The sequence below is a fragment of the Dreissena polymorpha genome, chromosome 1 (genome assembly GCF_020536995.1).
Source record: "Dreissena polymorpha isolate Duluth1 chromosome 1, UMN_Dpol_1.0, whole genome shotgun sequence".
NCBI classification, from domain to species: Eukaryota; Metazoa; Mollusca; class Bivalvia; order Myida; family Dreissenidae; genus Dreissena; species Dreissena polymorpha.
In genome coordinates, this window is record NC_068355.1 from 106425228 (window position 1) to 106439707 (window position 14480).

Genomic DNA, 14480 nt, shown 5'->3' on the forward strand with positions numbered 1-14480 from the left:
AACTTTTTTTGGGCCAGTGGAACCCCTGCTTCGAATTATGCGACATTTTTTTAAACTGGGTCTGATTTCCGTATTTTTTATACCAAAATTTATTTTTTTGAACCCAAGTAACGTTGAAAGTGAAACCAGACCACATTTATTTACGTCAGACCATCAATATCAATTCTCAACTAATTTACAATAATTACTGCGTAGACATGGTTATCACTTGTTGTATACATACCTGTTAATTCTGAATAATCCAACACTTCAATATTTAAAAGCTAATTATGACCGAAAATGACCAGAAATGTGTCTTAAGAAATGCATAGACATAAGCGGCAGCCATTTTTTCTGAAGTGGCAAGATCGCAAAATTGCTTTATGGAACACTTGATACGATGACGTTCTACCCGGAATTCCCATTGGCACGCTAAAACACAGCGCCCGATTATTTAAAAAAACGGTACCTACCGGGAAACGCATTTTTCGGCTACGATTATTTCTGTCGGAAATTCGGAATTATTTTTTAAATAGGGAAAAAACATCCATATTTGTCATTGGGAATGGGTCCGACTATCGGACCCGTGAGATAGGCAGAAAAAGGCCTGACCGTATAAAAATAAAAGATGTTATTTATATCAAAACTTGCAAATTTTTAATTGTCACTTAAGAATAGAAAAAACAAGGGACAAAATTGTCACAAAACCAGGTTTTCATTGTGAAAAAAAAATCTGATAAAGGGAGAAAACTCAAACTGAACTTTTGAAATGAACAAACAAAATTAAACCCCTTTGTAAGTTTGTTTTTAAAAAAAATCTATTTTAGTCGTGGCGACCTTGACATTGGAGATATTGACGTGATTCTTTCGTGCGACACACCGTCCCATGATGGTGAACAAATGTGCCAAATGATTTTAAAATCTCACAATGAATGACATAGTTATGGCCAGGACAAGCTCATTTATGGCCATTTTTTACCTTTGAACTCAAAGTGTGAACTTGACCTTGGAGATATCGACGTAATTATTTCGACGACACACCGTCCAATGATGGTGAACAAATGTGCCAAATGATTTTAAAATCTGACAATGAACGACATAGTTATGGCCCGGACAAGCTTGTTCCGCCAGCCAGCCAGCCAGCCAGCCCGCCCGCATTCGCCAATCTAATAACCAGTTTTTTCCTTCGGAAAACCTGGTTAAATACCTGGTTAAAAATCTCAATTAATCCAGAAAAGTTTAATAACATCGCTTTACTATATTAAGCTCTGCTCCACAACAGACGAACACAAACTGTGTTTTCCGCCATTTATTCTTCACATTTAAACCACATGCTTTATATCGAGGCTGCATTATCGATAAATATCTACACAGCAAGCGAATTGAAAGATATTGAAATTTTAAATAGTGGTTGAATTTCATTTGCTCAGGCATGCAAAATTCAAAGTGTCATTGCATAATTTTTGCGGAAGATTATTGAGAAATGAATTATCTACACAGGTATGAAAATATTATTGCAATCTGTTGATATTAACTGTTTGATATCGGGGCTTGAATGTTGCGCACAAAGTACTTGGCAACAATATAGACAATGGAAAACTTTCCACCATTGTTTTGGTCTTTCCCCAGTTGTACGCTCCAAATATTACCCATATAAAAAGTAGCTTAATATTTGAGAGCGTCAACAAGTTGGACTAGTCACAAGTAACCGTACATCACCATAGTATTACTATTCTGTATAGTGCATTGTAACCCACCAAACGAGTCTTTCCGTTGAACATTCCCTTACTTAACAAAAAATATAAATATCGCAGTGCCTAGAATATGGTTGTTAGAATATTTACAATGTCAATTCCATAGACTGAACAAATGGCAACATGTACATTTCAATATAACTAAAAGCCGACAACTGACAGCAAAACATACCGATGTGGACACATGGTCCGCCATGCTTGTTGTGCAATTGAAATTGATGCACACTGTATCGTACTGTCAAAAATAATTGCTTTAATATTCCAGAGTTAAAAATTGTTTAAATCACCTGATAAGCATAGAAATAGTAGATGTAACTTTTACTTTTTTTTATATCGGATCAACAAGCATGTTTTCAAATAAAATCAAAATCAAAATGTGCATCATAATATAGATACCGTACCCTTGCGTATCTTTATGTTCGTCTGATCTTGATCTTGATGTGTTCTGGATCTGGATCTGGATAGGTACGTTGCAGGGCCTTTCGGCGTAGGCGCAACGGGGGAGAGGGTGGTTTGTCCCACTGTAGGACAGTTGACCTGAACGTGTCAACTGTGTCTGCGCGAACAACACTTTCATCAAGATTGTTCCATTCAATTAATGTCTTAGGGAAAAATGAGTTTCTATATAGTTGAGTTTTGCACTGGATTGGTGTGAAATACTAAGAGTTTTTAACTGAATATTGTTCAACGATATTGTTTGCTTTGAAGTCTTTGAAATGTTTAGGGGTAATTCTACGCTTGGATTGCCGGACTGGGGTTAGGAAATCTTGGCTAGGCATTGCTGGCTCCAGCCCCTCAACCACCTTGAAGAAGAAGATCAGTCTGTTTGCCTTCCTTCTTTCCTGGAGAGGTGGGATCTTCATACTCTTCAGCATGTCTGTCACGCAGCCTGGTGTTTTGGTGTAGTAGTCGCCAGTTATGAACCTCGCCGATTGTTTTTGGATCTTTTCAATTTTATCAATGTCTTTTTGAAGGAGTGGATCCCAGGCAATGGAGCTATATTCTAGAGTAGTTCTAATTAAGGCAAAGTATGCTGTTTTACGGTGAAACAGTGAAAAATATTTACTCAACGCGCGTGCGTCAAGTAGCTGTAAAAATTACTCAGTTTTCGTGCCCCCATCTAATTTGATTTATAAACACAGAAACAGGATCGCTGGTAGCTGTTTTGGTATTTGCGAATCAAGTCCGGTGGAAGAGAGTTCCAGTCACATATTGTGTTTGGAATTAAACTGAACTTCAGTACGTTTGTTCTTGTCGAAATTCTGTTAAAATGTTCATTATGCATATTTTTGGTATAACTAATAGGTCGACGAAGTTGATCCATTGGTAAATTTGCGCGTGAATTTAGTCCTTTGCATAGTAATATTAATCTATTTTGTTTTCTTTTTTCTATCAAAGGTTGAAGTTCCAAGTCCTTTAGAATGTTAGTCATAGATCCCGGTTCATAGTCCCGATAATTAGAAGAAATGAATCTAGCTGCACGTTTTTGTACACTTTCAAGTTTTTCTTGTAAATAAATTTGATGCGGGTCCCAGGCCGCGCTGGCGTATTCTAGCACTGGGCGGATTAAACCTTTATATGCCTGAAGTTTTACATATTGATGACACATAGAAAATTTTATTTTAAGCAGACTTAACGTTCTGTAAGATTTTTTTACACACTTCATTAATATGTTTACTCCAGTTCAGATCACTTGTGATATTCACTCCAAGATATTTAATACACGATAGGAATTCTAGACGAGTATTTTTCAATGTGTAGTCAAAATACTATCTCATTCCCCACGAAGTGGCCCAATTACCAAGTTTGTTTATGTCCGATTGTAAATCCAAACAGTCTTCAAAATGATTGATTTCCCTATAGCAAACACAATCGTAGGCAAAAAGTATAATATTTGAAGTTATGTCCATAGAGATGTCGTTAATATGCACTTAAATAGGATCGGGCCTAGCACAGTTCCCTGCGGTACTCCAGTTTTAACAATTGATGATTCGGACCTGGAGCCATTAACCACAACGCATTGCTTACGGTTAACTAAAAACGAATCAATCCACTGTAGAAAGTTTACAGGAACTCCATATTTGTGTAATTTAGATTTTAATATTTCATGAGGCACGGTATCGAACTTTTTTTCAAAGTCCAGTATAAAAATGTCCACTTGCTTGGAATTATCTATAGATGTTGCCCAGTCATCAATGACGGTTACAAGTTGAGTTTCACAACTGTGATTTTTACGAAAAGCATGTTGATTTTTGTTAAGAATAGATTTGTTATCAAAATGTTGCATTAAGTTGGAACAGATGATGTGCTTTAGAAGTTTACAACAAATGCATGTCAACGACACAGGTCTATAGTTACTAGGTTTTGATCTGTCATCTTTATTATATAAAGGACAAATATTTGCTGATTTCCAATCTGGTGCAGGTCGATACATTTGTAGTCGCGAAGACGCTGGACGACCTGTAAATAAATCTCAAACACAAACACTGATTTCCAATCTTCCGGAATAGTACCAATGTTTACTGATTGCTGAAAGAGATGCGCTAAGACGCTTGATATACTATAGTTGCAAGTTTTTTTTATATTTTTGAATGTATACAATCAGGACCCATGGCCTTGGTTGTATTTAAGCCTTGAAGCACTTTTTCGACTCCTTTTTCAGTAATATTTATGAAGTCCATTTTTACGTATGGTGTTTCATAAGCAACTGATGTATATTCTGTGTGCATAAAGACACTGGTGAATTGTTCATTTAAAACTTTAGCTTTATCTAAATCTGATTTCACAATAGAGCCACATTTTGTTGTTAACGAGAGTATACCCTGTTTGTCGGATTTTTGACAGTTTATGTATTTCCAAAAAGGTTTAGAGTCTTTTTTAATTTCTCCGATTAAATTATTCACACAATTGTCATGAACATCTTGAACTTCAGATTTAACTTGTTTTCTTAACAGTTGCCACTTTTTCTTCAGCCTGGTATTTCCTTTTTTTTAATTTGCATGAGTTTTATTTCTACGTTTTACTAATGTTTTGATTTCGCGGGTAAATCAAGGTTAAGATTGTACACTTTTTGATATTTTATGAATATGAGTGTCTACACATTTTAATAAGAATTACTTGATTAATTGCCAATTTTCTTCCACTGTTCTGGAGTTTTGATAACCGTTGAAATAATTGTCCTTAGCAAAGTCCGAAGTTTCCTTTCTCATTGCATCATAATCTCCTTTTGAATATTGGAAATAAGAACGTTTTGGTAGTTTTTTGTACGGGATGTCACACTTCAACATACCAGCGATAACATCATGCTTACTAAACTTGTCTGGCGAGTAGATATTTTCAAATTGACCGTGTAGTGTTGTAATTTACAAATCCAGAATGTTTTCATCCCTCGTGGGAAAATTCACGAGTTGTTCAGCGCTATGTTCGTCTAGGATATCAATAAGAGATTGGCATTTACAGCCCGATAAGCATGATGTAGTAAATTTGTTAAGTTTATTTTGCCAGTTTATTTTTCTAAAGTTAAAAAGTCGTCTAAATTATTACCGATAATTCGATTATTTTTCCGAGGTCAGCTAGTTGTTTATTCAAAGATTAGATTCATTATATAAATATGTTCAATAGAAAGACAGATAACACATTTATATTATAAAATTAAACGTAATCTAGAAAATAACATTGTGACACTAAGCTTTGTATTGAAATATTTATAAAAGTTCCTTATAAAGAGTGTGCAAATGTTGCCATTTTCATCTTTAACTTAAACTTACTTTAAATAACACTTCAATTAACATACGCTACGCGCGTGAATTTCAAAATGATAATAAATTTACTAAACCAGTGTTCCGTTTGTATCATTATCAATCCTGCTTAATGAAGTCGCGATTCAATTTATAAATATATTATTACATTGTAATAACGCCTTATGTTTGTCCTGTGTACAGAACTATTATGCCTTTGATAATGAAATGTTTCTTATTAATCCAAAACAGTAAATCGCAAAATACTGTGTTGTTAATTCGAGTACTATTTAACAATAACAATGAGCGTCATTAATATGATCATCTGTTCATGTGCTTGGAAAATGACATGGTTTATTCAAAAATAGGAATTGTATGCCTTTTTATGACAATTACGAATAAGCAATATCAAAGTTTACATACAAATATCAGCAAATGAGCCTAAATTCCAATATATTTATCCCTGATAAATGGCCGTGAAATAACAAAGTTTGCGTTGCCTTAGAAGTTGTGTTCAGAATATTTTACCATTTCATATTTTATTAAAATTATCAGGGACCTATACAAACTTTGTATAAGTCCATGAAATTATTGTTCAGATAAAAGTTAATCGCCTTGCAAATAATTATTAAAATTTAACCAAATACTTACAATTTTTTGGGTCGCAATTGTGAAATGGATATGAAGCCCGTTTTGCAAATGGGATGTCATGAGTTCGATCAACATTCAATAAGCGTTGTCAAGATCTTTTCAAAGACATCAAGACCCTGTCTTTAAAAAAACAGACTCGAAAGTGTTTCTATTAAAACTGGGCTTTCGATGCAATCGAGCTAAACTTAATGTGTTTTAATTAACGTTCATTTTTCTTCAAGATGGTGGTTTTTGAAAACTGTTGACCATGCCAATAAAATGTATCATTATTTATTGTATATTGTATACATTTTCGTTATGATTAATATGCTTACATAAATCTTGCTTTATTCAGAAATTTCCGTGAAATTTCTTATACATGTACACTTCTTTATTTCTTGATTTCTTGAAACTAGTATGCATTGTTCAAATAAGTTAATTATGTGTTACATACCATGCATGCCGTTCGAAACTGCACAAAATCGATTAGAGGATTACCGTTATTACTCTTAGTTTTCGGACACTACGTTTTCGGACACCCCCTTTTTGGCCGAACTAATTATTTTTCTCCGAAAATTTAGAGTCATAAATGATAGGCAAAACACGCATGCCCGAAAATTAAGAGTCACGAAAAATAATTATTTTGGCCAAATTATATAAATACTAAAATGCTCCTATATTAACAATTCTTCAATCACATACTTCATTTTCTCCTACCTAAATATACAGATAATAAAAAAAATTGTTGAGAGGAGAAAAGACTAGGGTTTGGGAGGAGAAAAGACCAGGAGTAACGTCCAGGGGGAGAAAAGACCGGAAATCAAAAAGAGGGGTGTCCGAAAACTTTTAGTAATTACGGTATGTCACCAATATCATACATAAACAATATCTCATAGTTATAAAGAGTATCGACCAAAATATACGACTAACATATTTACAACAATCTATTTAAATTAAAAATGGGGCAGAAACAAAACTTGGGTCAAATGGGCCTGAAATTGGGGCCGAATGTGCTTCAATACACCGGTCCGAAAATGCTGACAACCATTATAATTTGGTAAAAATTAATCAATATTCTTCATTAAAACAACAATACTTTTGTATAAGGTAACAAATGGTGTGTTTTGGGGGTAGATTTTTGGTAACATCTTAACATCTCAAGATCGTTAAGACCACTTCCCCATACCTAAAAACTGGGTTAGTTTTGTTATGCTACGTTTTTACGATAACTTCTTTCTGGTCCACTGGTACGGCTTATTGTCTTATTTAAAGATCAGTTATGTAAAATTAAATCTTATGTGAAAGAAAATGTCACACCATGTATACATGTATTGGGTGATTTCAACTTCAGAAAAATAAACTGGCAAAATGAACTAAATAAATTTACGTCATCATGCTTATCGGACTGTGAAGGCCAATTCCATTATTGATATCATAGACGAACATAGTGCTGAACAACTCGTAAATTTTCCCACGAGGGACAAAAACACCCTGGATTTGTTAATTACAACACTACCCGGTCAATTTGAAAATATCTACTCGCCAGACAAGTTTAGTGATCATGATGTTATCGCTGGTACGTTGAAGTGTGACATCCCGTACAAGAAACAACCAAAACGTTCTTATTTCCAATATTATGAAGCAATGAGAAAGGAAACTTCGGACTTTGCTAAGGACAAATATTTCAACGGTTATCAAAACTCCAGAACAGTGGAAGAAAATTGGCAATTAATCAAGAAGTTCTAATTAAAATGTATAGACACTCATGTTCCAAGTAAAATATCTAAAAGTGTACAATCTTTACCTTGGATTACCCGAGAAATCAAAACATTAGTAAAACGAAGGAATAAAACTCGCGCGTTTTAAAAAAACTGGAAATACCAGACTGAATAATATGTGGGAATTGTTAAGAAAACAAGTCAAAACTGAAGTTCAAGATGCTCATGACAATTATGTGAATAATTTAATTGGTGAAATTAAAAAAAGACTCTAAGCCTTTTTGGAAATACATAAACTGTCAAAAATCCGACAAACAGGGTATACCCCCGTTAACAACAAAATGTGGCTCTACTGTAGAATCAGATTTAGATAAAGCTAAAGTTTTAAATGAACAATTCACCAGTGTCTTTATGCACACCGAATATACATCAGTTCCTTATGAAACACCTTTATATGAAAAAATGGACTTAATAAATATTACTGAAAAAGGAATCGAAAAATTGCTTCAAGGCTTAAATACAACCAAGGCCATGGGTCCTGATAGTATACATCCAAAAGTATTAAAAGAACTTGCAACTAGTATATCAAGCGTCTTAGCGCATCTCTTTCAACAATCAGTAAACATCGGTACTATTCCGGAAGATTGGAAATCAGCAAATATTTGTCCGTTATACAAGAAAGATGACAGATCAAAACCTAGTAATTATAGACCTGTGTCGTCGACTTGCATATGTTGCAAACGTCTAGAGCACATCATCTGTTCCAACCTAATGCAACATTTTGATAACAACTCTATTCTGAACAAAAATCAACATGCTTTTCGTAAAAATCACAGTTGTGAAACCCAACTTATAACAGTCATTAATGACTGGGCAACATCTATAGATAAATCCAAACAAGTGGACATTTTTATACTAGACTTCGAAAAAGCGTTCGATACCGTGCCTCATGAATTATTAAAAACTAAATTACACAAGTATGGAGTTCCCGTAAACATTCTACACTGGATAGACTCATTTTAGTAAACCGTAAGCAATGCGTTGTAGTTAATGGCGCCAGATCAAAATCATCAATTGTTAAATCCGGAGTACCGCAGGGAACTGTGTTAGGCCCTATCCTATTTTTGGTGCATATTAATGACATCTCTATGGACATAACTTTGAATATTAGACTTTTTGCCGACGATTGTGTTTGCTATAGGGAAATTAATAATTTTGAAGACTGCTTAGATCTACAATCGGACATTAATAAACTTGGTAATTGGGCCACTTCTTGGGGTATGAGAGACCAACCCAGTAAATGCAACATGATGACTCTCTCACGTAAAAAGAAGAAAATTAATTTTGACTACACATTGAAAAATACTCGTCTAGACTTCTTATCTTGTATTAAATATCTTGGAGTGAATATCACATGTGATCTGAATTGGAGCAAACATATCAATGAAGTCTGCAACCAATCGTACAGAACGATAGGTCTTCTCAAAAGAAATTTATCCATGTGTCCTCAAGACGTAAAACTTCAGGCATACAAAGGCCTAATCCGCCCAGTGTTAGAATATGCCAGCGCGGCCTGGGATCCGCATCAAATTTATTTACAAGAAAAACTTAAAAGCGTACAAAAGCGTTCAGCTAGATTCATCACTTCTAATTATCGGGACTATGAACCAGGATCCATGACTAAAATTTAAAAAAAATATCGAATTACAACCTTTGAAAGAAAACAAAATAGACTAATATAACTATGTAAAGGACTTAATTCACGTGCAAATTTACCTTTGGATCAACTACATCGACCTATTCGTTTTACCAAAAACATGCATAATGAACATTTTAACAGAATTTCGACAAGGACAAACGTACTGAAGTTCAGTTTCATCCCAAACACAATATGTGACTGAAACTCTCTTCCTCCGGGCTTGATTCGCAAATATCAAACAGCTACTAACGATCCTGTTTCTGTGTTTATAAACCAAATTAGAGGGGGGCTCGACAACTAAGTATGTTTCACAGCTACTTGACGCACGCGCGGTGAGTAAACGTTTTTCAATGTTTCACCATAACACATCAAGATCAAGATCAAGACGGCTTTTAGAGTAACCGGAGACAAGACAAACATGTCGTCGATCAAGCTCCTGAATCCGAAAGCCGAGGTTGCAAGGGCCTCTCAAGCGTTAGCGGTTAATATTTCAGCAGCAAAGGGGTTGCAGGATGTTCTCAGAACGAATCTTGGACCTAAGGGAACACTCAAAATGTAAGGTTGTAGATAAATTTGATGTAAATTCTTACTAAGCCAACGAAGCTTCTGGAACACGTGTTTTTCATGTTGTTTCTTGTTACTACGGATGTAACTCAGTCCTTCCCAAAATTATAATTTATTGCCGGCCATGAGGTCCTATAATCATGCAGCCATTTCTGGCCCAGACTGAATATTTCAGGCCCAAAAAGTAAAAAGTGACGACGAAAGACAAAGATGACATTTTAAACAACATTTTAATATTATCAGATTAATATACAAATCATGTATTTAATCATTCAGAGTTGCCAAGATTTCTTAAGCATTTGTCTCTTCATCCTGAATATCTGAATCCTCGACTGAAGACACATCCTCTGACTAATCTTCTTTCGTTGGATACCCATCAGGCATAGCCTTGGCTGGGCGCTAATAATAGCAATAACCACTGATTATGAAAATTGACATAAACCCAGTAAAATTATACATTTTCTGATAGATATTAGTAAACCATTTCCAAATATGTATGGTTTGTCTATCTTACATTGTCTAAAGTAATGTTAGTGAATGCGGAAACATTGAAAATCCCTTGTGTAAAAATTGTCATTTTTCATTTTTTTCAAAATAGTCAACCTGGGTGTATAATTTGTTTAAAATAATGATTTAAGAACACATTTTTTATCCAAACTTTTAATAATTCATTACAGATCAGGGGTTTTTTTTACTAAGAAAGTGACGCCGATATTCGGCGTCTTCCCCTACCAGAATTTTTCCCCTAAAAATACCATTTCCCCTCCAAAAATATAATTTTTCACCAAAATATAATATTTTACCCTCAAAGAATTTTTTTTTTCTTTTGGGAAGTCGACGCTTATCCAATTTGTACCATGTACAACGATCTCTCTCTCTCTCTCTCCCGACGAACACTCAAATCTGGGAATCCCAGTGATTCTATATATAGCTCTGAAATTACGTCATGGAAACCGGGCAACTAATCGTATTAATCATGTGACTATTTTACTGGATTCCGGTCTTGCGCGAGAAGGGTGTTTCGTCAATTAATTACCGGAAACCAGTCGAATTTTCATCCGGGTTATGTGAAAGCCAAGATATAAACGTTAAAACAGAAAAAGTCTCACAATTGGCGTTCATACACGAACAAAATAAAACGCTCGGACTCGGAAAATATTAATTGCGTTGACGTATTTTTTAAGAATGAATAATCAAAAACCGTTGAAACCCAGCAGGATTCGGAGGTACATGTAATCAACATCTATTAATACTGTCGGATTATTGTGAAAGTGAAAGTAGACAATCGGCAGCTGCCGCACCTTTCCCTTCCAATACTGTAGCAGATCTAGATCGTCAACCCATTCATCATGAAATTGAAATCACAATATTGACATCTTTCCCCGGCCCAAGTTGAAAACATTTCCCATTATTAGATCTACCCCTGCAACTTTATTTAGGACTTTGACTTTAATATCATACTTGTTCATGACTTCATGTGTTTAAGAACAAAAAGGTCAGAGACATGACTCTTTTTCTAAAAAAAAAAAATGAAGTCTGTAGGTCAGTAATAGGCATTTAAATGAACAGTTTTTATTTTTTCCCCAAATATGTCTCTTTCGCGCTCGATTTTCCCCTTTTACCCAGCGTCCAGCGTCTTCCCCTTTTTCTAAAAAAAAACCCTGCAGATACATTTCAGCTATGTTAGATGTCCTTGCAATTGGATGGTCCGGCAGGATTCTGGTCTGAAACACGTTACCCCCCACCAACGCAGGACCCAAAAATTCCTGAAATAGACAATAAAAAGTTGATTTTTTTAAATTGCAAATTTGCATGTGATTCAATTTCACGGTTGAAATTATGTACAACAAAACAAGAATAAATGTTGAAAAAACAAAAACTTATTTGGTTAGTATTAAAAAAAAACATTATCCAAAACATGTACAACTGCCCCACCCACCCAATACAAATGTGATACAACCTGGTATTTAAGAAAATTTTCAAAGTAATATTATTTCTCTTAAACAAAATTTTATTTATGAACTGGCAGTTAAATTGAACAGGAAAAACACCTACGGTTGAATATGCAGCCAGTAATCTGAATTCTTATCCAGAATTATGATATGTCGGTTGATTAGGAATGGCAGCACCAGGAATTCTGAAAGATCGACAATGCATTGCTATATTAAATCTTACATACTTTTGTAAGATGAAACAGAAACACTATTTGTTAGAATAGTTTAACACACACCTATTCAAAAAAAGATAAACATATAATAAAATAATTAAAAAAATATTATAATAATTACTGTAAGAAGTTTCGAACTCATAATATGCGAATGTATGTAACAGCTCAATATCTTTAAACAACTTCTTGAATTTAGTAAATAATTGTCGATACATTAATTAAGAGCTTGTTTTCTTCATGAAAGGAACTCCAAAGATGCTGAAATATAATAGTGCACTGCATGCAAATATTAATTAAGTGATACTGAAAAACTGAAAGAAAAGAACATTTAACCGAAAATGTTTTCTACAAGCTTTTACTGATTCAATGTTTTTTTTTCAAAGTTTGCTAAAAAAATCATGCTGAGATCAAAATTAGCCAATTGTATGGGCAGTTAAAATTTCATCCATTTAAGTAATCTTTTTAATGTAGCACCATATGATAAAATAACTGGAATTCCTTTGCCAAATGAAGTAACTTCCAATTTAATTTTAATAGTAATATTAAAATTAATAATAAGATGCAGTCACACATACTGTTTGTAAAAAAAGGCTGTTGAACAACTGGTCTTTTACTGTAATATTCCTGTCAACCAAAAGGTGAAGGTGGTTGTGTCTCCTCAGAGTCCGATATCTATGCAAATGAATAGACATAAACATATTTTTGTCATCATACTTACAAATTACATTTCCCACAATAATAGTATTTCTTACAGTAGGGGCATATGTATATTCTGTATTATTAAATAATTAAGTTTAAATTCAGGATATAATTGTTAACAATCAAATTCAATGTCTTCAACATGCAACTGCTTTAAATGTTACTTACCACAATGTAACTGTGCTCATGTATTTGTGAACTTCCATCATAATCACTGTCAAATAGATCTTTGTCAGTCATGTTCTCTATAAAATAAAAAATAAATAAAATAAAATTTCAATACCGGTATGCACAAAACCTGCGACACATAATAACCGAGTCTTAGCATTGTCTTCTCAATTTTGCAAAGGTTAATTCTAGAACCTAACCTTTATATATAATAATATCCATTTATTTTGTGTATATTAATCATGTAAATGAATTAAGAACTGAAATTAATTATAGCAGTTTTAATACGTAAACAAAACTAATAATGAGATGGTGTGTGAATTATTATGCTCCCTAAATGTATAATCAACTTAAAACTAATAACGTTACTTAGCTTTTAAGTTTATGATTATGATCAATCACAGAAGTTACATTTTACATTTGTTACAAATGAAGACAAGTCCGGTACGACATGGCGCGGGTACAATCTGGAACAGATTTTCTTTGACATATTTAACACAATAATTTAGGTGATTTAAGTAAATTCATACCTGCATCGATACCAGATGAGACAATTTCTCTTCCTGCCAAACAAATACTGTGTTTATCGTACCGATATCCGTAAAACTGCTCAAAAGATCGCTCCCGAATTCACCGTAAACAATGTAATAATTCCGCGGAAAGGGGAGTAACTCTACTGAACAGGTATAGTGGTGTAGGAAATAAATAAATATATATTATTTCACGCGCATATACCTGATTCAAATGGTTAGGATTTATTAAAAAACACAATAATTAATTTATTAAAAGCTAAATTCAAGTGAATCTGCCTTCTTTCTGCAAAATATTGGCCTTCAAATTTTTTACTTTCACTTTTGAGCAATGATTTTTTCTTTTCCAGTCATGGCAAGGTCAGATACCGCTTATTTGGACATATCTCCTCCCACATATGCAAATTTTTCATTTGGATTACTTCTTTTATGCTCGTAGTGAAGCGTTAAAAACACCCCACATTTTTCGGTCAACTTTTTGCCTGAACACCGATTGCGCAATAATTTGCATAGCAGGTGCGTGGTTATTGCTACTAATAATTAAGTCGACGAAGACCATCTCCTTGCATCATGAGCATACAATACTTAATCTTTTTTCTATGCTTTTGTGGGCTAGCATACCTTATAATATTATACTAGTCTTAAAGTCAATCCCAATGCTTTTGAGTGAATAATTTGGATGATTTTTTTTTAATTATGGTAGAAAACTTTGTTGGTCCTGAATGTAGATATGAGTTTGTTATGTAAAAACCTTATTAAATATTTAATTTTACATAAAACCATCGAATCTTAACAGCCATTTGACTACAGCTGCTGAAGGGTCATAAGTTGTAAC

The 14480-nt window shown here is 34.0% G+C and overlaps 2 protein-coding genes and 1 long non-coding RNA gene across 3 annotated transcripts in view; 1 reads left to right on the forward strand and 2 right to left on the reverse strand.

Annotated features, from left to right (window-relative positions):
- The window catches only part of LOC127865155 (eIF-2-alpha kinase activator GCN1-like), a 160670-nt gene extending 158616 nt beyond the window's left edge, over positions 1-2054 (reverse strand). Inside the window, exon 1 of the mRNA XM_052405044.1 lies at positions 1906-2054. Within this exon, the coding sequence (XP_052261004.1) occupies positions 1906-1929 (24 nt within the window). The 5' untranslated portion in view covers positions 1930-2054. The remainder of the gene's footprint in view (positions 1-1905) is intronic.
- Positions 2055-9895: 7841 nt separating this feature from the next.
- Positions 9896-14480, forward strand: part of LOC127865190 (T-complex protein 1 subunit zeta-like) — a 41059-nt gene continuing 36474 nt past the window's right edge. The window contains exon 1 of the mRNA XM_052405167.1: positions 9896-10072. Within this exon, the coding sequence (XP_052261127.1) occupies positions 9936-10072 (137 nt within the window). The 5' untranslated portion in view covers positions 9896-9935. The remainder of the gene's footprint in view (positions 10073-14480) is intronic.
- LOC127865273 (uncharacterized) lies at positions 11747-13367 on the reverse strand. The gene is made up of 4 exons (XR_008042562.1): positions 13116-13367; positions 12824-12920; positions 12137-12218; positions 11747-11847 (listed from the first exon to the last, which is right to left on the reverse strand). It is a non-coding gene; the product is annotated as an uncharacterized LOC127865273 (long non-coding RNA).